Consider the following 23,416-nt stretch of genomic DNA (forward strand, 5'->3'; position numbering starts at 1 on the left):
GGCGCGGCAGGAAGCGGGCGGCGGGGGCTGACGCGACCCCTGCGCCCGCGAGGCCGGGCCGGGGGGATCTGGGGGCGGCCCCGGCGGCCGCTCTTACCTGTGGAAGGAGACAGTGCCCCTGTGCGCCTTCCCCTGCCGGTTCGAGCAGTTCACGGCGGCGCAGCAGATCACCATCTCCGGCCGCCCTGCCGGGCCCGTTCCCCAGCCCCCTCCCACCCCTCCCAGCACAGGGGCCGAGGCCAGCCGTACAACAAGATGGCGGACCCAGCTCACCTCAGCTGCCCCTCTTCCTTGGGGAAGGGGTTTTTGTACGGCAACTGACGTCAACCAAGATGGCGATCGCCACTGGGCGCTGCCATTTTGGCTGAGGCTCAGCCGTACAGCACCGTCGCTTAGGGCAGGAGGGTCGCTGGCGGCCCTACACGCTTGCCTCCTTAGCGATTCCAGGCATTGGGCTTCCTGCGAGCAGTTCGGTGCGTGCCGGCTGTGCGATGAAAGGCATTTCTCAAAGGGGCGTGAACGGGGGAGTTGCCCTGCTGGAAAAAAGAGGGGCGGGACTCAGCAGAGTCCGTACAACATGATGGTCGCGCCCACATTTCGGAACTCCCCCAAGCGTGCGTGCGACGGGCTGCTCCCGCGGGTGTAATACGGGAAAGAGCAAAGTGCTTACGGGCCGTCGCGCTGCCTTTCTTGACCTAGGCTTCACCGCCGAGTAAACACCTCTCTCACCTCCGAACCGGCCCTCGCCGTACGCCAAAATGGCAGCCCCCAGTGCGAAGAGGAAGCCGCGCGGCGCAGCTAAACGTGACGAGTGCTCCCTGCATCCTACCGTAGCGGAGCCTAAAGGCAAGCGGCGCTCTCATTGGGCGGGCGCCGCGCTCCCTAGCGGCAGCCTACTAGGTTGTGCCGGGGCGTATGTGTCTGTGGAGAAGGCAGGGGCCGCAGCCCTCGGCGGGGCCGCTCGGCTGCCGCGATGGACGCAGGTGGGCGGCGGCAGTGGGGGGCTGGCGGCGGAGCTGCCCCTTCCCTCCCTTCAGCGGCGCCACTGCCCGGACGGGGGCCCAAGGCGGGAGGGGAAGGCGGTTTCTTTCCTCTCAGGAGCGAGCGGTAACTTGTGTGTCAGGGCCCGGCCCGCCCGGCCGCCCACCCGCCCGCTCTCGCTCTCTCTCCCTCCCTCCCCGCGCTGCGGCCTTTTGAGGCCTGCAGCGTCGCCGTGCGGGCGCCGGGCCTCCGGTGGGAGAGCTCGCCCTGAGGGCCGCGGAGGGTCCCGGCGGGCTGCGGGGGGTCTTTGTCCCTTCGCCTGCGGCTGCCGCGGGCAGCCATCCCCCGACCAAAGCAAAGGGAGAGGGTCTAGGCTGACAGAAGCCCCCCTCCGGGCCCTGGCTGAGGAGTGGCAGCCAAAGAGCACAGGCTTGTGTGCTCCAGGCTTTTTGTCAGTGGGAGGAAAGGCTGAGACACCTGTTCTGAAAAGCTGGAGATGTTTCTTCCAGAGTGGGATGCAGAAAGACTTGTCCCTGACTCTAGGAGAAGGTAGCGGTGAGTCAGGTAGTGTTCAGTCTACAGGGGAAACTGTTTCAGGTGTGCTGAGGTCCTCAATGCGTTGTGCCTGCTCCTGACAGACTCTTGCAGTTTAGCTTTGGCATCTGGTGATGTGCGTGCAACTCTTTGTGCCGGTAAAGTGTGCTGAGTTGAAAAAGTGCTCTCCTCTTTCCATCCTGGGCTATGTGTGGCAGTTTTGCAAGCACTGAGCATGCACCTGGAATGGCAGCTTCCTTGCTTCTGCTGTAGGTGGTTTGTCATTAGCTTGGTCATCACCAGCAGATGTGCTCCTGGAAGCAGCATTTCTGGTTCTGCAGAACTCATGCTATTTTGGGGAATATACTGTCTCAACACACTTGAGAAAAACACCCAGGAGCTCTTTTAGTGCTTGCTTCTGTAATTGAAGGTAAAAGCTAGAAGGGAGTCTTTTCTTCAGCAGTGTATTTGTTTGGTACCTTGAGTAAATCCTTTTTATCCTTCCCATCATGTCTTTTTATCATTTTGAAAAAGTGCTAAGCTGTTTCATTTTGCTTAAAGGAGCTACCTGGATGATGTCCTGGGAGCAAATTACAGGGCATAAACAATAGCTGCGTAAGCCTTCTCTATGCTCTGCTCACAAGGGATAGCAGCCTTCTTGTAGAGGTACTGCTTGTTAGAGGTAAGATGACATGGTTGCTCTCTGTGACCATTTATCACCTTTTCTGAGAGTGCCAAGAAAGCTTTTCATGATAGAGATTTCTTTGTTGTACGAAAAAAAAGTATTTTAGGACCTGGATTGATATTAGTTTCTTTCTAGCCTTTATGTAGTAGTAGCTCCCATTAATGCTGTGCAGAGATGAGTGCCATCCCGTAGTGATGGATGTTTTTCTGTGCTGTGCGGGCTCCCCCTCTGTTTTGGGCAAGTGAGCATGTATCTGGAGGGAATTTGTTGATTTTGTGCCACAGGACTGCTATCTTTATTTTTGTCCTTGATGCAGGCGCTGTTGTTGTCAGTGTAGTACAGTTGATAGCATCCTGACTTGCTGCCTAATGTGTCCTTGCACATTGTTGCATCCCAGTCCCTCATACCTGGGAACAAAGCGCATTCCAGCAAGTGAAATAACATACCCTGAGCCAGTAGATGTGTTTGCTTTCCCTTTTTATAAGCTTTACAAGATTTAGCAAGGGAAGAAAACCTTGCTGTGAGGACAGCAGGACTTCACTCAGCTGAATCTCCTGTATGCAAAACAGTGTTGGTTTCTGGGCTGGAAAGCAACAAAAGCTCAAGAGCCTTCTCCTCCAGCACTGCTTCTGGGATGGTCTGAGGACCTGAGTGGCAGACTTTGAACTGTTTGTTCTGGGCCTCCAAGAGAAAGCTGTTCTCCAGTTGACTAACTTTATTCCTTGACCATCTCTTAACTGCTTGTTGTTCCTTATCTAATCAGGTTTATCTTGTTTGAACGGGCTTAGGGGAAAGAAAAGGTTTAATCTTTCTTCTACAAAGGCCAGAAATAAGGATCTGAACTGTTCTATGGTTGTCTATTTTCTAGGCATTTTTAAGTTATGAACTTATTAATGCAATAAATTCAGCTTCTCTTCTTGACTCTTTTATTGAAATATTCTGTATCTGATAGCTTTCCTTCTCTCTACTCTGTCTTGATGGTGTATCTCTGTCAGCTGAGAGAGATGATCATCTGCCCCATTTTTGATTCTTTTGGCAGTGTTAATTTGAGGCTGAAAGACTTGGGAGAATGTCCCTAAGCTGTTTCTGGCACTGCCTGGAAAATGTTACTGTGCAGAAGAGATGACCCTTGCCAAAGAGTGGGGGAAGCCCAAGAAGCAAATTTTTTTTTTTTTTTGGGGGGGGGGGAGGAGGTATTATAAAGCTTGGTTTTCCTTCAATATGGTACTCCATATCTTTACTTCAGTATTTTTTATAAAACATTATTCTACAAAAATCTAAGTTGTGCAGGAAAACTGCAATCAGGATGATTTATGCATGAGTGAACATCAGCTGTTTTGCTGTGTAAACACAAAGAAAATCACTTGCTATATTTCTGAGTCATCAAAGTTTTGACTGTTGTTGTTTGTTTGTTTCCTGAAGGTGATAGAAACACAAATAGTTTTTGTTTTGGTAAAACAGGTAAAATTAGCATGGCCATTAAGGACTTGATACTTACTGTAAGTTTGCATGTTGCCTTTAGCATGACATCTGCAATTTGACATCACACGTCAGAGAATTCAAAAGTCTACTCCACCATGACTGACAGTGCTACCATGTTTGCTCATGCAATAGTTCATTACAAACTAGGATAATGTTTTTAGCTCAGCATTTTCGTTGCACAGCTTAAGAATATAAGAAAGGAGTTAAGATTTCACCCACTACCCTAGTTCCATCTCATCATGTATTAGGGCAGTCTTTCTTGTTCTCTCACTCTGACCAGATGGTACTAACACAGCTTTTCAGTCACCTTACATGTGCATTCTTCTGTTTAGCAAACTCATATTAAAGGTCACTCATATTGCACATGCATGCTGGGTGCATCAAGTGTTGGTTCCTTGTGCTTCATTCAAGACACGGCTTTGTGCCTTTGTCTGTTATAACTAGGAAGTCTTAAAAGTATGCATAGGAGAACCGAGACGTTCAGTCTTAGTGCTGGTATTTAATACAGTTGCTTTTGTTTGAATGTCTACATCAGAGTTTCTTAATATAGAGGTTTTCTGTAGTGGCGTGTGCAAAGCTTTGTCTTTCCATCCGGGTGTTTTAGGGAGGAGGTGGGATGAGAAGCTGTTCTGGGATACTACAGCAGATCCCGTGCAAGGTGTGTGCATAGGAAGGCAAAGATCCAGCCTAGCTTTGCATCATTCACAGCATGCTTGAATTTCCTGGAAAGAGAGCCTGCCTTTCTGAAAGTGTGATTTGCAGGATTGAAATTTTTGCCTTTTTAACTATAAATCCACTGTGCATTGAAGGAAGTTGAGTTGTCATATTTGATGTGCACCTGGGTTTTTCTGCCAAGGCTGCTGCTCTACTGTCCTAGGTGCTCACAGGTCAGTATTTAAAATAGATTCAGGGCTTTTTGAAGGAGAAGTTTTGGAGTGCTGTCTGAGAAATTTGCTCATCTCATCTGATTTTTGCAGCTGTTAGAGGAGTATCTTGGAATAAGATTTCTGCTTGGTGAATTTCCAGTTTTATTTATTTCCAGACCCTTTGCCTCCAACTTTGGGAGGAAACAAAAGCTGTGTGTGAGCTACAACCCCCTTCATGTCCTACCTGAACTGTTTTGGTCCCACTTGCTAAAATATTTAGCTCTTTTGAACAGGCTGATTCTGGACAACAGCACAATGGATGAAATTTCAAGAAAGTATCAGAGCATATGAAGATAGATATTTGCAATGGGAACACTTAAAGAGCAGCTTCAGCCTTGCATGAATTTAATGCTCCCTTTATAACATTGTTAATATTAACTAGGAGCAATCACTTTTATTTTCGTCCTTGTGAATGTGAAATCTTAACTCCTGTATTTAACAGCTGTGCTTTTTCAGATGATGGCCAGTATTTTCTTAAAAAACAAAACAAAAAAGCTTATGTCCTAATATCTGACTGCGTCTTTCAAACGTCTAGCAGGACCTACAGAAACACACCCTTTGCACAGAGCCAAGGTGTAGCCAATAGGACTGCATGCTGAGGTAGGACATCCAGTTGAAGGAGTACAACTTTGGCATTCTCTCCCCACAGGTGCAGTGTTGGGGTGCTTTTTGCATGCTCTGCGTTCACTGAACACCCAGCTGGTCCAGCAGGCGGCCTGAAAATCCATCAGGCCTGCTGACCCCTTGCCGTGGCAGCTTTGCTTGAATGGGAAAGAATCCAGCAGCTCTTTTCTAGCAGATCCTTGCTATGAAACTGCCAGTTGCAAATCATGTGTTTGTTAGGGACTCGGTGCCCCGTGAAGCATAAAGYTGCAGAGGATGTGACATTTGAGGCTGTGAGGAAATGTTACTAGGAAAGGAAAAGGGAGGTGATGGGTAGCTTAATAGTTTTTGTGTGTAGCATCCTTGTTTCCATTGTTTTATTTATGCTACTTGAGACTCTTCAGACTGAGAGCTTGATTCATGGCAAGTTTGAGAACTTACAAAATAAAGCAGCCAATATTTCTTTCAGCTTAAAAACTGAAGTTCTCAGATAAGTTTTAATGATAAGATCATATCTAGTGACACACTGAATTTCAAAAAAATCCTAACTATAAGTGTACCTTCGAGCTGTCAGAATCAACCTACAATGTTCCCATAGGAAAACTTCTGAAAACTAAGGGATATTAGAAAGTGACCTGCCCCTGAAAATGTCTGCAGAAATCACAGCATTTTTTTTTTTTCTCCTGGAAGAACCTCACCAACATTGAGTAAGAAAGGAACAAAACAAGACAAACTATTAAGTAAAAATAGACATACAGCTGTGAACCATTGGGAATACTTAAAGTTTGGCTATACAGTAAAGATGTTCTTAATTTCACTGCTAAAATATTTTAGAGAGAGGAAAAGATTGCATTGCTTTGCTGGCATTCCTCTGTGCAAGCAGAATTGCTTTGCTTAGTTTTTTTATTGAGAAGTCGTGTGATGGGATGGGGATGGGAATGGGAATGTGTGGCCCATACAGTCTTAAATGTGTCTGAAGTAGAGTCTCTATTGAAGTAATTCACACAGTGAAAATGTTTGAAAATTTTTGTGCCAGGGTTAAGGCCAGAGTCTAATTAAAAATTAGATTTGTAAGCCTACTCTGTTTGTCTTGCTAGGGCTCCTCCTTTAACAGTAGTTGCTCTTAATTGTGGTGTCTTGCTGCTACTACTTAGTATTTTCTTTGACATTTGGTATTAGCGTTTTAGATTAGAGAGCGCAGAGGCAGAAGATTGATGAGGGACCTGCAGGAGGGCAAAATGTCTCGCACAACCCACATTACGTTTGGACAAACAAGCTGTCTGAGATGTATGGCAGGAAAAAGAGCGGAATTTCGTGGTGACCTTCTGGAACTGTTATTTTCTTAATGCAAATCGGTCAAGTAGTTATTTTCTGATGCTCTGGTTTGATGCTTGGGAAAGTTAAACAGGGACTGATGGGGAGGAAAACTGAACTTCTACATACATCTACCACTTGTGAGAATAGTGTGATCTGGTTCATAGGCAGCACCAGAGGAACAGCAGGTATGTTTTGGGGAAGCTAAAAGTGAGGTGTGCAGCATGGAAGGTGATGGCTTTCAAAGAAAAGGGGGCTAAGAGGAACTTGTGGGCATGTAGTCCATTGCCTTGTTTTAAATTCATGTCAGATTACTGCAGATTTTATTGAATTTGCTATTAGAAATATTTTCAATAGCCACTTCAACAGTTAGAGAGCAGTTTAGCTTAGTTTTGCTTTAAGTTTAATGTGTGGTTTGTTTTAGAATGATACCTACAGAATTAGATGCAATTATTACCCTTACAAAGATGCTTTCAAACCAGTCTCTTTTTCCCAGAGGCTCAGTTCCAGGGTTCCCAGACCACTTTAAATCACCTTGTATACAAATACAGACCTAATAGAGCATAGCATATCCAGCTTTTTTTTCCTCTGTTGTCTGTGCGTTTTGCATGAAGGGCTAAGCTGCCCTGATTAGGGTTGTCTTGCAATGCTGCTGTTTTGTTCTGTTATGGAATGGGCAATGCTGTGCCGTTGTGTAAGAAGGGGCAGATATATAGGCACTGATCGATGCCATATTGTGAAAGGAACCAGTAAAACAGATGCAAGGTATGCTTGTCACTTGTGAACTTACACACTTCAGCACAGCTCTGTATTCCTCAGGTCTTAATGTGTCATCTGTAAAGGGCAGCTCTTTTCTCAGCTGCAGACTATTTTCAGTATTGGTGATGACTTGTGCTCAATTCAGTGCCTCACAGGAGGGATTGATTTTAGAAGCAAGATTTGGTTTCCATGTTAATGTAGTCTGTGCTTTTCTTATTACACCACCAAAAATTACATCTTCTGGAAGAATGATTTCAATCACTTGGTTCCTTTGAAAAGAGGACCTAAACTCTAGGTCCTAAATGCCGATGACCATTTTAGTGCATCCAATGATACCTGTGCTGGGAAACAGACAGCAGAATGCAGCTGCCTGCTAAAGTCCTTAATGTTTTCTTTGACCCACTCGGTTCCGGACTAGACAGAGCTTAGAGCTGATCCAGTCTGGAAATTACTGTGCTCTTCTTCTGTGGAGTGACTAGGTTTGAACCATGGATTTATCAGCTTTCTATCCCTTACTGACTTTATTGTTGCATTGTGAGTGATAAGTTTCTTGCTAGCTCCTTGTCAGATCCTCTATATCTAAGTTATTGGATCACTGCAACTCTGTATAAGCTGTCCTGTATTGTCATGTGTGTGTTTAATATGATTTTTAAGCAGCAAGGAAAAACTATGAAGGATATGTAATTTTGTTGTTCTCTTTCTAGCTACTCTTACCTATGACACCCTCAGGTTTGAGTATGAAGACTTCCCTGAGACCAAAGAACCTGTTTGGATACTAGGCCGAAAATACAGTGTTTTTACAGGTATTTTAAATGCACAATGTGACATTCTCTACTGCTCCAGAAGGCTTTGTTAATACTGAATATTGTTTTTTGAGGAGCAAGGTAACTACAGACCTTGTAAGGTACAAAGCAGAGTCTGCTGGTTTGCTGGCAGAGCAGGCAGGCTTTAATTGCCATGCTTCTTCCTGCCTGGCCATCTCTGTGGACTCTAGGATATTTTCCTGCAGAAAGTTACCATTTATTAGCTATTGGGACTTGCAGCATGAGGCCAGGATGATTGAAGAAGGGAGAAATCTCAAAGGAGAAGCAAGGAAATGGCTTGCTGCTTCAAAACTGACCTATGACCATGGTGTCTTTTGGTTAGTGGTGGCCTCGTGGAGAAAGAGAAAGTTTCTTTTGCACTTGACGCTCTCCTGTTTCTCAACCAGTTTTTGCCTCTTTGGACAAACAGACTGAGTGAGGAGTGGAACACTGCTGTCAGGGGCGAAGGTGGGTTGGAGAGGGTTTTAGATATGTCTGGTGCTATCCTTATATGTGTGTCTTTTGATTTTGAAAAATTCTTAGAGAAAGAAGAGATCCTTTTGGATGTGACCTCTCGGCTTTGGTTCACCTACAGAAAGAACTTCCCTGCCATCGGTAAGTGTTGTAGACAAGTCCTGGAAATGTATGCTGGCTTACTGGTAATAGCCTGACCCACCGGGAGATTTCCAATGACTTCATTTGGGGTAGAGAGCGTTCCCCTATTGGAAGTGAACACAGGCTGTGGAAACATAGGGTGTACAGCTGATTTCAGGAAAGCTAATTTCAAGAGGAGATTTTAAAGTCTATTTGACAACCAGGCTTTATGTCACTTCCTAACAATGAAGTAATGTTTCCACAGAAGCTCCGTCAGAAGATAAAAGCTTACGTTCCTGACTTCTTATTGACTTTTTTTTTTTTTTTAAACTTCTTGGGAATTAACGATCTGTCTGCCTTATCAATGAAAAGGAGAATGTTGGCCTTGTGGAAGGTACTAAACTTGAGACATGCACCTGTAGCCCTGGGCTCATGAGAGTTTTGCTGCTCTTTCCATCCATGATACAGAAATAACAAGGCTTCCCTTTCTTTCTGGGATTGTCTGGGGATAAATATGTTAAGGATTGTGAGGTGATCAGATGTTAATAGGAAAAATATTACAGATACTACAGGTATGTCAGCATTCTGCTCTTCTCAGTGCCTGTCTTCAAATTCCTCTTTCATATGCATGTGCACACTTTTTTTTTTTTTTAAGGAGAAAGCAGGAGACAAAAATTATTTCTTCATAATCTTCTTCTAAACCATGGCAACTCTTTTTTTTTTTCTTTTTTTTTTTTTCTCCTCTCTGTCAGGAGTAGATAAGGTGATATCCCTTAGGGTTCTTAGCTGTGATGTACATTTTGAAAGCCCTCTGTTCTGAAATGCCTTATTTTGTTTGCATGGGCTGGGTTTTTGTGTTGTTCGTTTTTTTGTTTTTTGTTTTTGTTTTTTTCCAGTGGGAAGATAAAGCGAAAAAAATTCTCTTTTTATGACTATTGAGTATTTGAATTTGACTCTGTCCTTAAACTGCCTCATGTCGTGACCATGACCCTTAAATCAAAGAGTACTAGATGGATTGCCTTCAAGAATGATGTACTGATTTTTTTTTTTTTCCTGCATTATTTATTTTACAGCTAAGGCCAGGACAGCTCAGGTATTTGTGAAATAACACTTTTGCTGACCAAAATACAGAAAAGCATAGCTCATCCTCTCTGTGTAGAAACAATATTGTTGTAAATGAAACCACACTTCATAATTCTGTTGAAGACATCCCATGTCACATCCGTAGTTTGGTTGGGGGATGTGAGGGGTTGATTTTGGTCGGTTGATTGTTTTGGTCCCATCCCCCTGCCATGCCCCCTCAAGAGTGCTTGGTGGACAGGGAGGAGCAGAATGAGATCAGCTGTATTCTTAGTATGCAGATATCTCAAAGCACTTTAGTCTGGCAGTTGCACCTGCCCAGCATGGCCACTCTTTAAGCCTATTTCACGATTTACAGAATAATCCCATGTGACCTAATAAGAAATGTGTGGTAATAAAAACAAAAATGGGTTCAAAGATGATACAATAACCTGAATGTTTGTATTTTTTGACAGTGGGGAAAACCATTGAACACTGTGGACGTTACCAAAATGGTCATCTGTTCCACTGCAGAACAGCTCTTTAGTGTGGCTTTTAATGGTAATCCAGGATTCAGGGGAGAACCTTATACTGACATCAATTTTGCAGAAAACCTTTCTGAAACAAATTATTTTAAGTCCTTCCAATTAATCCAGTTATCTCTACTTAATAAAAACTCATATCAATCCCCACAAGCATAGCACTAATTCATTTCCCATTCTGGAAATCTGAAATACACTTGCCTTACTTGATAGAATAGACTTTTATTTATCTGATACCTCATACCCAGGGGAACAAGAATTCTGATATAACAGTAATTTTAGAAAGGACACAAGAATGAGTGTGGGAAGCCTACTGGAAACCTCCTTTCTTTGAGCAGTATGGGAAAAAATTTGTACTTTTAGTGCTAATGAAGTCCTGCGTAAGTCTGAAGTGAAGAATTATTTAATTATGGTCTTTCTTAGGCTTGATGTGGCTTAAAGAGATAAAAACTAGAGGTATAATACAGAAATTGCTACCTTAAATCATCTGCTCTAAGCTATGGGTGGTGGTGTTTTTTAATACCTGAAATGGATGTTACACACAGGAACTGTAGTAATAGGAGGAGCATTTCCTGGTGAACTCAAAGACAGACTTCTTGGTCACTGTTCCTTAAGATATTTCTGCTGTTTAAAAAAGAAAAAACACCCCCCCCCCCAATCCTGCATGGTCTATTCTGTAGCATGCTTTTGTGTACCATGTGGAAGGGATATCAGAATTGATCTGAAAGCCCGTGAATGGGGTTCCAAGCACCTTCAGTGTCCCCACTATCTATGTCATCCCCTTCTGTTGGTGGGGAAGTGGCTCAGATTTGGAAAAGAGACTTCTTGATGGTGGTTCTGGCTTGTTCTGATCTTTCAGTCCCTGGAAAACCTTTACCTAGTAAGGTTTGAAACATCTCTTTGATGCAGTTTAATGCCTTTAAAGTTGTGTCTGCGAACCATAGTTAAGCACACGTGTTTGATATTAAAGGGTTAGCATGCATCCACGGATTGGGGTTTCTCTTAGATGCCTTTCCTTAGAAGTTGTCCACTATCTTCAGGACCCTCCATATCACGGATTAAAAAAGAATTTCTTGTATGTTATGCAGCAGAGGAAGGTTCTTAGGTTCTTAAGGTTATGCAAATCAAGAAAGATTGGAAGTCACTGGTCCTATGATATTTACCAAAGTGATCTTAATTTTCACATACAATAGTACATCTAGGCTTTTCCTTCTCTGCTAGACTCTGAGTGGACCAAACTCTCTCCTTGAATGTTAGACTCTAGAATTAAGGAATTTTATTAACTCTTGATCATAACTTCACATATAAAAGTGATGGTTCATCAAAGAAACTGTCTTTTGCTTCCAGAAACTGTCAGTGGTGTAATGAGCTGTTCCTCATTTTTAGAAGTGCCAGCTTCACCAAATCCATGTTTCCTTCCTTCAACCCACCTCTCATTTCTGAACCTATTTCTGTCCTAGTCTTGCATTTGAGTGGGAGCAGAACTTTTCAAGTGGAGTCCATCTCTTTTTAGTTCCTCCTGCAGGCCTACTGCAGATACCCACAAGAAGTGAGTTATTAAAGGGAAAAATTGCCCTGAGCTATTTCCCTGTTATGGTATAGATATGACTTGCTCATGGCAGTAACTTTGTCCTTTTTCAATCTTTCTTCTCCCAGCCCTCCTTTTTTCTTTTTTTGTCCATTTCTCTATATCCCACTGAAATATCCCACTCTATTCCCTCTATCTTTCCACTAAAAAAAGCTTGTAAGCTCTTGAGAGGGCAAGGGGAATGGCTTATATTCATTTTGTAAAGCATTAGCAGTTTTAGTATACATTATAGATTGCTAGCAAAACTGTAGAAGGTATCTACTGATCAAATAGAAGTTGGTGAAATAGTTCTTTTGAGGTATTTTCTCTCTGTGTGCTCTTCGTATGGAATGGTTGGATAGAATCAAAAGGAGGAGAAAGCAGCTTTACAAGGAAACTCCCTCTACCAGCTATGCTAAGGCACAGCTGGCTGTACTTGTAAGACAGCTGACTAGCTGCAGTCATCTAAACTTTTTATCTGTGGAGCTTTTAATAATAGCCACAGCTTCAGTGGAGAAGCAGCAGTTTCCTTTTGAAGTTCTGTCATAGAAATGCTTTCAGCCTTAAGGCCTTTGTCTCTGATTTCCCAATGGGAACTAATATCCAGCTTATATTCTAATATTATGTTTGTTGGGTGTGGATTTTTTTTTTTTGACTTAACTCTATGTTGTTCACTTTGGAATCTCATCTAGTCATCAGCTGCTTATGATGTGGGAATTCCTTGTGACTGATGTCATTTTTCATGGTGAGCTGCCTACTCAGGATGAGCGTTAGAAGAAATAGTCTGTAACAAACACCTCTGTTTAGAAATGTGTCTCCGAATTGGGTTGGGAATCTGAAACTAGTCTTGAGGGCTGCTGTGCTTGTGAGGAATTCAGCTCTCTTTCTAGCTGAGTTGCTTGGATTTCCTTTTGAAGTCCCCCCCCTCCCCCCTTTGAGTTAATTTAGTGTTTGGGGGTTGGGGGTTTTTTTGTTGTTGGTTTTTTGTTTTTTTTTTTTTTTTTGAGGAATATCACTAAGTTAGTCACTGCTAACTATATTTTTATTCCTTAGCCTTGGATGTGTGAGCTTTCATAGTCCTAATTCCCAGCTTCATATCTTGGATGAACCAGCTACCTTTGCAGGCTTACGGTGCCTTCATTTTCTCTCCCCCTTAGTACTGTTGTTCAGTTCTTTACATATTTGTTTTCTCTTCCCTTTTTAATTACAGGAGGAACTGGTCCCACATCTGATACTGGCTGGGGCTGTATGTTGCGGTGTGGCCAGATGATCTTCGCTCAGGCCTTGGTCTGCAGGCATTTGGGCAGAGGTAAACCAGTGCACGGCCCATGTTGACTTCCAAAGCCATGTGCTCCAAGAAGTGCAATACTTGTAAGGAGAGCAGATAACAAGGACACAATTAGGAATTGCCAAGGGCACAGCTGGGAATCACTGGGGGCTCTTGTCGCGAAAGGAGTGATGCACTTCACTCTTAAGAGTTTATCGCAGTAAGACAGCGACTTAACAAAGTTCAATCGTGAATAAGAACGATTTAATGAGGTTCGATTGGCAAGGTTCACTCAGTTATTTACTGCATGAAGGACAGGGTCAGATGCGTGCGCAACAGAGACACTCCCGTTGAGTCACGAGGTTCAGAAAGGACCCCCTTGCTTTCTAAACTCCTTCAGAGAGGAGCCTAGGTGCGGCTGGATCCAGTTCTAGTCTCAGACTTGGTCAACGGTTTATGTCTAAGGGATTATGTGCACAATTAATCAGAGATATAACTCAGCAAAGTTTCATGAAGTTCACAAAAGTTCAGCATGCTATTAATCACTTATCGAGGATCTGTTGTGGGTAAGGAATCTCTCTCAACTTTGAGGAGTAGCCTTGAGAGGCATCCCTGCTCAAGAGGAGGTTCTGCAGTGCAGCCCGCTGCCGTGCAGGAGAGCTCAAGGGGCTCTGGGCTGCCCCCTATTTATGGGGGGGGAGAGGATTGACTCATAGTCATATTTGCATACTACATGGGCTTTAGCTGGTGCATGCTCAACTAGCCCCTACATACATGCTGTTTACATGGAGGTCAGGTTGAGGGGGAGAGAGCACATCAGTGGGGGGAGAAAGGAGCACACCGTCACAGCTCTGTAACTTTTTCCTGAGTCTTCTCAGGTTCAGGGCTATTGAGAAGTCTACTGAAAACCCTCCAGCAGTTTTTTTTCCCTGCTATCTGCTATCCGATGTAGGTAAATATAGTTTTACATGGGAGGATGGAGAGAGGAAGAAATGTATTTGCTGTAGCCCTTCCCCTTAAATTCTTCTCTGCCTGAGGAACTATGTTTCCTTTCAATAATATGAGATATTCAGATATGAATCACATCACAATAAGGGGAAAACACCAACTTAATATCTCAACCTATGGTCACAGCAGTCTGACATACCTGCTGCTAAGTGTCAAGTATTTTCGGAATGCCTCTCTATTTTGGCAAAATCTTGTCCAGGCCTTAAGACAGACAGAGCCCTGTAACATGCTAGCTAAATCTATTGAAGATTTAGTCAAGCAAATACCAGATTTTCTTGATTTTTTTTTTATTATTATTTTTGTATATACCTGAAGTTTAAAAAACCTTCCCAAAACAACTTGGTAATTAACTCCTGTTTACAGTTCAATTTTTAACCTTCTGTGAAGAAGTCCTCATTTGCTGAGTGTAGTTTCTTCTACCTGAATACTTCTGTTCTAAAACTTTATTCATGCATGGTCTGTAAGCGGCTATATCAGACGTTTTTTGATAGTTGTTGATGGTGTTTGAATTTGTGGGAGATGATTTTTGTAATGAAGTCACCTGTTTTTCCACAGAATATGTAGTTCATGCCTGTCCTTGAGAAATTCTAATCCTATTTCCTGTCTGTGGGATAAAGGTGGAATTTGTATGTTCTGGTTTTCTTTTTCTGTGGGTGGTATTCCTTTACCCCGGCTGTGAAAAGGTTTACTTTTCTATTAAAATTCATTCTGCAGTGTTGGCAATGCCTCAGATGCCTAGTAGTAAGATAGTGACATGAAAATCTTGTCAGGGGTTGATGCACAGGGAAGAGAGCTTATTGTAGCTGGCAGTCTCTAGTTGCTAATAAATAACCTGTTTTGTTTCACCTAACCCCTTGCCTGCCTTAGACTGGAGGTGGATAAAAGGGAAGAGGCAGATGGATAATTACTTCAATGTACTTAATGCCTTCATCGACAAAAAAGATAGCTACTACTCCATTCACCAGATAGGTAAGATGCTAAAGAGTTTGTGGGATATTCTGTCTGGATTTCCCATGACTGTAGAACATCACTCTGTGCTTATTTTAACAGCTTAGCCAAAAAAACTAGCAGGTCAGCTAGTATATGATATCATACTGCTTGTTTTCTGACATGATCTAGAACTGCTGCTTTGTATTAAGGGTTATGATAGATTTTTCCTTTTGACTCCATGAAGACCTTTATGTTTGTCCAATGCTTTAGGCTGTATTCAGCATCACTTTCCTTGCCTTAGTTAACTAAGATAAGGGAAAAGGATATAGATGATAATGTCTCTAAGATCTTGTAATGTGAAATGATTGCTGAATGAAGAAATTCTCACAAGTAGCAAGTGAACTAAGAAAGAATCTCATTTTAATACAAACTTCCCTGGTAAATAAAAGAGAGAGAACCAGCCTCTTCCAGTTTTTCCTATAGGTGTTAAGGTACCTACAGTTTCAGTGAGTAAGTGGTTATAGGGGTGCTCCTGGAAATCAAACACTCTAAATAAAATTTCTTCTGAGGTAATATTGCTTTTTGGACTTCTGTATCATGGCCTTTTTAGGGAAGGGTTTGCTTTACATGCCCTGAGGACTTGTTTCTCTCTCCCATCTCTTTTTGAGTAAATAAACCCAGTCATCCTTTTGGAAGCTCGGAATCGCAGAATAATTTAGGTTGGGGGTCTCTAGAGCGCCACCCTCTCAAAGCAGGGTTAACTTCAAAGCTGTGCTGCTCAAGGCCTTGTCCAGTCTTGTAGCTTTTTAGCTGACTAGCTGTTTAGGTGACTGTTTTTGTAAGTTGCATGAACTTCTACACTAAGCTACCTCATGAAAGGGTAGATTCTGCTGACCCCAAAATGTTTCCAAATGAGATTTCATCCCTATTAAATACAAATTCTCATTAACACATTGGGAAGGGGCACAGTGAAGATGAAATTATTTGCTAGATTATTTTGTTTTTTCTTGTAATGTAGCCCAGATGGGAGTTGGAGAGGGGAAATCCATAGGCCAATGGTATGGACCAAACACAGTCGCACAAGTGCTCAAGTAAGTGCTGGGATTTTCCTTTTCTTTTGAGCAAAGTAGTGGAGTCATTTGGTTTGTAGTACCTCCTGGCCTAAAGGCTTCTGCCTGTTGGATGAAGCACAATGTTGAATGGTGTTAGCAGGTAACCTTCTTGACCTTATCAACCTGGTTGGGCAGGAACTTTAAAAGATCCCTTCTGTTAATCACATACTGGCAGGATATGAGAGAAAACTGAGCTCAAGGTGAGGACAACCCCTGAAAATCTATCTCTGCACCCCACAAATCACATGCTTGCTGCTGGAACTGAATGCAGTGCTGCTTGCATCAGACTGGAAGCAGTTGTCAAAGTAGATGGTCACTGAGGGCTGACCTGCTGGAAAGCAGCTCTGCGGAGAAGGACCTGGGAGTGCCGGTGGACAAGAAGTTAACTATGAGCCAGCAATGTGCCCTTGTGTCCAAGAAGGCCAATGGTAACCTGGGCTGCATTAGGAAGAGTGTTGCCAGCAGGTCGAGGGAGGTGATCCTCCCCCTCTACTCAGCCCTGGTGAGGCCACATCTGGAGTACTGTGTCCAGTTCTGGGCTCCCCAGTACAAGAGAGACATGGAACTACTGGAGCAAGTCCAGCGAGGGCTACAAAGATGATTACGGGACTGGGGCATCTCTCTTATGAGGAAAGGCTGAGAGAGCTGGGCCTGTTTAGCCTGGAGAAGAGAAGGCTGAGGGAGGATCTTATCAATGTATACAAATATCTAAAGGGAGGGTGTCAAGAGAATGGGGCCAGACTCTTTTCAGTGGTGCCCAGCAACAGGACAAGAGGCAGTGGGCACAAACTGAAACACAGACAGTTCCATCTGACTATGAGGAAAAACTTCTTCACTGTGAGGGTGACAGAGCACTGGAACAGGTTGCCCAGAGTGGTTGTGGAGTCTCCTTCTCTGGAGATGTTCAAAACCCGCCTGGATGCAATCCTGTACAATGTGCTCTAGGTGACCCTGCTTGAGCAGGGGGGTTGGACTAGATGATCTCCAGAGGTCCCTTCCAACCTCAACCATTCTGTTATTGTCATTTGGATCTGTGCTAGCATCTGAGAGTTGCCTCTGCTGACCTGACAACAACGTCCTCATCATCAAAGGGCTGCTGACAGGCCATCAAGTGTTTAATGCACTAGCATAGGAAAGCGTAAATACTTGCTGCCTGGCTTCTCTGGTGGCAGGCAGAGGATCAGAGCTGTGCTGGAGCATGGATTGCCTTTACTAACTGGAACATGGTAAAACCAGCCATATTTGGCCACTGCTGTCTTTTCAGAAACACTTTTCCTCCTGTCGCTATGCTTTCCTCGCTTCTTTCATTAGATGAGCTGGGAGCTCCCTGGTACAGGCTGTGATTGCCAAAAAAAAGATCTCCCAGTTCAGACGGATGCCCATTTCACCCAGAATCTGCTATAGGCCATCAGGGGTTATTTGGGAAAGAGTGATTTATTTATTTATTTATCTATTTATTTCCCCCCCCTCCCTTCCTTATATGCTGTCTCATTTTCTGGCAACCACCAGTTATGGGACTTCAAGTTAGAGTTTTTTATCTGGGCTATTTTATTTAATAACTGCTGAGAGACAAATTCACAGGTGTGATCCCATCTGCAACCTATTTATATTTCTGGCCCTTATAACTAGCGGCAGTGAATTCCACAACTCTGATACATGTATGAAAACATACTTTACAGCATAATTGATAAAAGTCAGTCTCTCCTAATCCATTTTCTTCTCCGTGGTACAACACCATTTTTGTCTTGTGTATTGTAACAAGTCCTTACTTGCTCTTTTTTTTAACTTTTCCTCTAGAAAACTTGCCACTTTTGATACATGGAGTTCACTGGCAGTGCATATAGCCATGGACAACACTGTAGTGATGGAAGAAATTAGTAAGTATCACACAGAGGTAGAATGTGATGTGCCTTGTGGCAGCAAGAAGCCAGGGAAGAACTGGAAAGCATATAGTAATAGAGCACAACAAACTTGAAGTAAACATCCTGTCTTAAAGCTGTGACTAAGTGTGCTAAAACCAAATGAGAATTGCTGTTTTAGGGCAAGGAAGCCTCTTGTTTTGTTTTTGCTTTGTCTGATAAAGCCTCTGACTTGATGTTGTGGCCTCTGGATCTGGAGAGAAGGACCTGCTGACCTTCAGACAATAGTTGGGAGCTACCTGGGGGGTGGTGTCAAACCTGTTTATGGCTACATGTAGTGAGCAGTAAATGGCTGTTTCCTCTCTCTTTTAATGGGGTAGAAATGTCTCTGCCATTAGGCAGAGTAAGAAAGCTGGAACAGATCTCTGAGCAAAATTGACCCCCCCCCCCCCCCCCCAAAAAAATTTTTTTTTGAAGAAAGGAAGCCATCTCCGGAGATATCTTTTAAGGAGTGGTTACTCTTTTCTAGTGCCTCCTGACAATAGGATGACTCCAGAGGCTAATAATAAGCTGCGGAACCTGTTCATACCTAGCATGTTTGCTCAGGCTTCAGTGCTCAGGTAGCCAAAGCCAAATGGCTGAATCACTGGTTGCTGCAGTCCTGCATGGTCCTGGCCCCACCATCCTCCCATTGGCTTGCTCTAGTGCTTGTGAGACCCTAACTCATGAGGCTGTGCACTTACCCAGCACAAAACATTCAATGTTTTATGCCAGGCTGGTGCACTGAAATGACACACAAAACAGTCCAGTAAGTGCTGTACCCAATACAAGGTTAAGGGTGGGATCATGGCAGATGGCAGTTAGATTGGCTTAGGCTGCCATGGAGCTGAAACAGGCAAGGACAGCTTGTCCTAACAGTGCAGGGTTGTCATTTTTCAAAGTCGCATCTCTTACCAGTTAGTCTCAGTTGAGAGGCCAAGAAATGGAAGATCTGATTGAGCAGAAGTGCGTGTCTAACCTTAAGTACCAGTAGTCCTGTGAAGTCATGTGCTGATGTTCTTGGCTTAAACAAGGGCCAGCATAAAGCATGGGTTTATTTCACCTTTAGCCTGAAAAAACTACTTCTAAACTGAGGCATGCTGGCTGCAAGGCTTGGGTATGCTGCAGTCTCTTGCCTGTGTGGCTTGTGTTGACCACTGACACCACTTCAGGTAACACTTCTATACGACTTGTAATGTGGGTTTTTTTGTTCGTTTTTCTCAAATGTGAATCAGTGTACCATTCTCTAGGACCAGAATGTGTCTGATGTGTTATGTGTCTGTATGTGTGTGCTTATATATGTCATGCCCTAAACATCTGTGAACAGTGAAGCATTCGGAAGTTAATGCTGTTTTTTACATCTATTAATTTCAGTTGCTAATACTGTAGCAGGCAGCTGTTCATCCTAAGGTGAATAGCAAAAGGCATTTCCTACTGCAGTAAAAAAACATCCATGTATTTATCCCTTTAGAGTCAGTCCACTGTATCAGAAAGGTGATTTTAGTGCGGGTTTGGGGGATCCAGTGCATCAGAAAGGTGGGGAGAAACCAAGAGAGTAAATGCAGTAGCTGACAGAAGCAGTAGCAGGGAAGATGCTGTGTCAATGCTCTGGAATATGTTTGCAGTAAACAGTTTGAATCTAGGATATTGCTGGGAAGCTTTAGGTAGGTTCCACTGTGCTGTGGGATGATAGTGGTGCCAAACCTACTGAAGAAGCAGGATGAATTTAATGTGTGATGAGCTCCCTACTGCTTAAACTAGGGTGGAATATGTTCATATTGCAATGCAGGATTGCCAGGTAGTTTGCCTGATGAGGAAACCTGCAGTTGTCATTGTACCCAACCCCTGGTGACAGCCCCAGATTGGCAGCTGTATTGGGCCCAACTGATCATCAGAACAGGCAGGCAGTTACAGTGAATAAACCAGGATCTTTACTGTTTTAATGAGATAATTCACTAGAAATCATAACTGTTCCAGTTTTCTCAGGACCTCTGGCCACTATAGCATGTGTGTATATAATATATAGAGAGAGACAGATACATATATAGATATCTGTATATGTATACACATGCATGCTCTCCCTCCTAAACAGAAAGTATAGGGAGCAATTACAAATTGTTCAGTGCAGGTTGTTTCTTATACTGATTTGGACATCTGTTGCACCCCAAACAGCTGTGAGAACAACACTATGACTTTCTAAAGACAAGAAGCTGAGAAGGCCTAAAGTTCATTGCTGGAGAACTGGTTACAGCAAGAACGTTTTTAAAGATGGCTCAGTGGACATGAAAGTAACAGATACTTTGCAGAGAAAAAACACTTGGTTAGAAAGCAATGCTGTACAACCAGCTAGAGTTTACCTTCTGAAGTGATTCCTGAGACTTTAGCTTGGAATCTTTTTTTTTTTTTTTTTTTCTTTAACCTGGGGTGCAGCATTCCCTCCTTAATGAGCTGGGATTCAGACCTTTAGTAGTCGGCAAACACCTTGTTGAAATTGCTGCTAATGAAGGTGCTTGCTTACATAGTCCTATCTGCTAGAGTGTCACGGCATTCAGCTTGGGCAAGGAATAAATCAGATGAGTCTCTAGCACTTTATCTACTTGGCTGGGCTTCACAGTTAAAATGCTGTGGGTTCTTCTGTTTTGGGTTTTTTTCTTCACATCTACACACACACGTATGTAGCAAACAGTGGAACTGGCCAGTGAGACAGGTAGGCTTAGAGGTGTTTCTGTACCAGAATTTACCTAATCTGGTTGTATCGTTTACTGCCTGTGTGTTTGTCAAGCCTATAGAATGGGGATGCATAGTGCTTATGTCATGGGTATGCCCTGAGGAGTTACCTTGCCTTATATCTTACAGGCAAAGCTTACGCTAAAATTGCAGAATTTAATGATTAATCTGCTTTAGGTCTCTTAAGTAGCTTCTGAATGATCCCTGATTAAATCCCTAAAAGTTTTAATGACCCTTTAGGAAAATGACATCTTTCAGATGTCTAAATCTCTATCTTTGATTGCACTCTGGGATTGTTTTTTGGTTTGACTTGCTTGACTTTTGCAATATTTTTTGCCAGAAAAAGTCTCTAAGTCTTACAAACTACTCTAAACATATACCATGTTTGTATCTTGTTACAGTGCAAATTACAAGTGAAGCTTTCCTGTGTTAAGCCCTAATACTTTAACACTGGTTTCCTCATCCGGTTTCCTCATCCACTTCAACTCTAGATTTTTATATATTTTTTTTCTGCCTACTTGCTCTCTGATTTCAGGACTTTTGCCTGTCCTCCTGATCAAATTGTTTTAACCTTGTTGACACTCATGGTTGCTTAGCTGTTCACCTGCTGGAAGCATTTGCATTTTAATGGCCCACCAAATGTTGCCTGGGAGTACAGCATGCTTTGACATAATCTTGATGTAAGCTTAGATGAAATTCTGAGCTATGTCAGAAGCCCTGTAGGGAATAAATCACACCATCAGAGCACTGGACCTCTCTTTTTTTCTTTTTTTTCTTTTTTTTTTTAATTTAAATTTAAAGTGCTGTGGGCTTTTGATAAATATCAGTTGTTGGTCAGATGTGGAACAGAATTATTCAAGGTCTGGAAGCTGAGGTTGTTCCTGATGCTTTCTGCTCATGTTCCCTTTCTGTAGGGCGGTTGTGCCAGTCCAACTTCTCATGTGCTGGAGCTGCAGCATTCCCTGCTGTGGAGTCAGACCTGCTCTATAACGGGTACCCAGAGGAAGCAGGGGTTAGAGATAGGCTCTCACTATGGAAGCCATTGGTGCTGCTGATACCTCTCCGTCTTGGGCTCACAGAAATCAATGAAGCCTATATTGAAACACTAAAGGTAGGGGATCTGAAGCTGAATTCCTGGTGCTTTGATGCTTAAAGACCCTGCTGTGAATTAAGTCATTTCTGGAATCTGGTTTTGGGGCAAAAATGCTCAGAAGTAATTGTCCTATTTTTCAAAAGAAAAATGTGTTTAGAGACAATTCTTGCTGAAGGTCCGGATGTGGGTTCCTGCAGGGTTTAGTTATAAAAATGGGATTTTTTTGAGGATCTTATCTTACAGCTTAATCTCAGTCCCTGTCTGTGTATAGATGGTATCAACCTGCTGAAGCATTTGTTGAACACAACTGTTGCACTGTGTTTGGTAGCAACCTGAACATTAATGAATGTAGCGTTGCAAACTTGCTTGTGGCTCCTGTGTTGGAGCATGTACTGCAGATGGAGGGTGTAAATTGGCTGCTGATTGCAGTGGGGAATAACAGAAGGTTGCAGAGTCTGGGATGTATAGAGTCCATACCTAAGACAGGATGCATGTTTTCTTGCTATCAATCTCTCAGCTGTATGGGTAAGAGAGCTCCAAATTCAGGCTAGGTAATTTGTCCTTTATTCGGTAAACAGTGTGTGGATAATGCAGCAAGATACAGAAGCTAGATGCAGATTGTTTCCTAAATGGTCATTCCCTTGTGAGAGGACATGCAACTTGGTGGCAAGTCCTAGTCCTGCTGAAATAGAGGGGACCTTGCCCACACTGAGTGCTGGAATAGTGCTGCCTTCTCCATCTGGTCTACTTGTGTGTTCCTGTCACCATTTTAAAGGTGTTTCTGAGCTGCTTCCCTGTCCCTTGAAGGCCCTGTGTTGCAGCCTTCGGCCTTTCTTAGCAGATCTTCTCTCCAGAAATGGCTGGTCTTGCTTCTAGAGTTGCTGATTTTCAGTGTCCCAGTCTTTCCTTCCCACTGTATTTTTGGATGTTTGCTTTTGTTGCCACTTGCTGTCTCATTGTCTGTCAGCTGTGTGTTTTTTGTATTGCTTTTGCAGCACTGCTTCATGATGCCCCAGTCCCTGGGAGTGATCGGAGGGAAGCCAAACAGTGCTCACTACTTCATTGGCTACGTAGGTGAGTGCCCAGCCATCTCCAGAGTACTGCAAAGAGTTTCCAAGCATCTCCCCCCACACCCCCAGCTGGAAATACTCATGGGGCACTACAGCTCTCCTGCTTAGACTGTGGGGCGTGCTGCGGGGCTCCTCTTCCCTGCAGGAGGAATGGAAGGCTGCTGTGGGCTGAACCTCTTTGAAGGATCTGGGCAATGTAGCATGGGGCAACTGCCATAGTACAAGCCTTAAAACTTCAACTGTATAACACTAAACCCTATCTGCAAAGATATCTGTATAGTGACCTCTTTCTAGATTCAGAGCTGACCTCCCTTCACAGGACCTTGGAGCTGTCCTTTAGTTGTTTCCTTTCTGAAAGCCTATGAACTGTTGCCCTTTCTCTCCCCTCCTTGTTGCCCTTTCTCTCCCCTCCTTGTTGCCCTTTCTCTCCCCTCCTTGTTGCCCTTTCTCTCCCCTCCTTGT

General features: G+C 43.5%; 2 protein-coding genes across 39 annotated transcripts in view; one reads left to right on the forward strand and one right to left on the reverse strand.

Annotated features, from left to right (window-relative positions):
- The window catches only part of THAP4 (THAP domain containing 4), a 48,616-nt gene extending 48,381 nt beyond the window's left edge, over positions 1-235 (reverse strand). For 10 of the 28 annotated variants that reach the window (XR_003255618.1, XR_003255619.1, XM_026078519.1 and 7 more), the window contains exon 1: positions 98-223. Coding sequence is in view for 25 of the 28 variants with exons in the window: in XM_026078519.1 (XP_025934304.1) it covers positions 98-174 (77 nt within the window). In the remaining 3 variants the exon portion in view is untranslated. Of the gene's footprint in view, positions 1-97 lie in introns of all 28 variants that reach the window. The other 18 variants (XM_026078509.1, XM_026078511.1, XM_026078508.1 and 15 more) reach the window with 10 other exon arrangements.
- A 447-nt stretch (positions 236-682) lies between these two features.
- The window catches only part of ATG4B (autophagy related 4B cysteine peptidase), a 28,376-nt gene continuing 5,642 nt past the window's right edge, over positions 683-23,416 (forward strand). The window contains exons 1-9 of one of the 11 annotated variants that reach the window (XM_026078538.1): positions 683-846; positions 7,989-8,087; positions 8,631-8,702; positions 13,060-13,158; positions 14,992-15,093; positions 16,073-16,145; positions 17,964-18,043; positions 21,706-21,902; positions 22,880-22,958. In XM_026078538.1, coding sequence (XP_025934323.1) covers positions 759-846; positions 7,989-8,087; positions 8,631-8,702; positions 13,060-13,158; positions 14,992-15,093; positions 16,073-16,145; positions 17,964-18,043; positions 21,706-21,902; positions 22,880-22,958 — 889 coding nt within the window. In that variant the 5' untranslated portion in view covers positions 683-758. Of the gene's footprint in view, positions 847-877; positions 984-1,018; positions 1,108-5,189; positions 5,209-5,271; positions 6,714-7,988; positions 8,088-8,630; positions 8,703-13,059; positions 13,159-14,991; positions 15,094-16,072; positions 16,146-17,963; positions 18,044-21,705; positions 21,903-22,851; positions 22,959-23,416 lie in introns of those variants that run through there. The other 10 variants (XM_026078540.1, XM_026078546.1, XM_026078544.1 and 7 more) reach the window with 10 other exon arrangements.

The sequence above is a fragment of the Apteryx rowi genome, unplaced genomic scaffold (genome assembly GCF_003343035.1).
Source record: "Apteryx rowi isolate R43461 unplaced genomic scaffold, aptRow1 scaffold_480, whole genome shotgun sequence".
In the NCBI taxonomy this organism is placed as follows: Eukaryota; Metazoa; Chordata; class Aves; order Apterygiformes; family Apterygidae; genus Apteryx; species Apteryx rowi.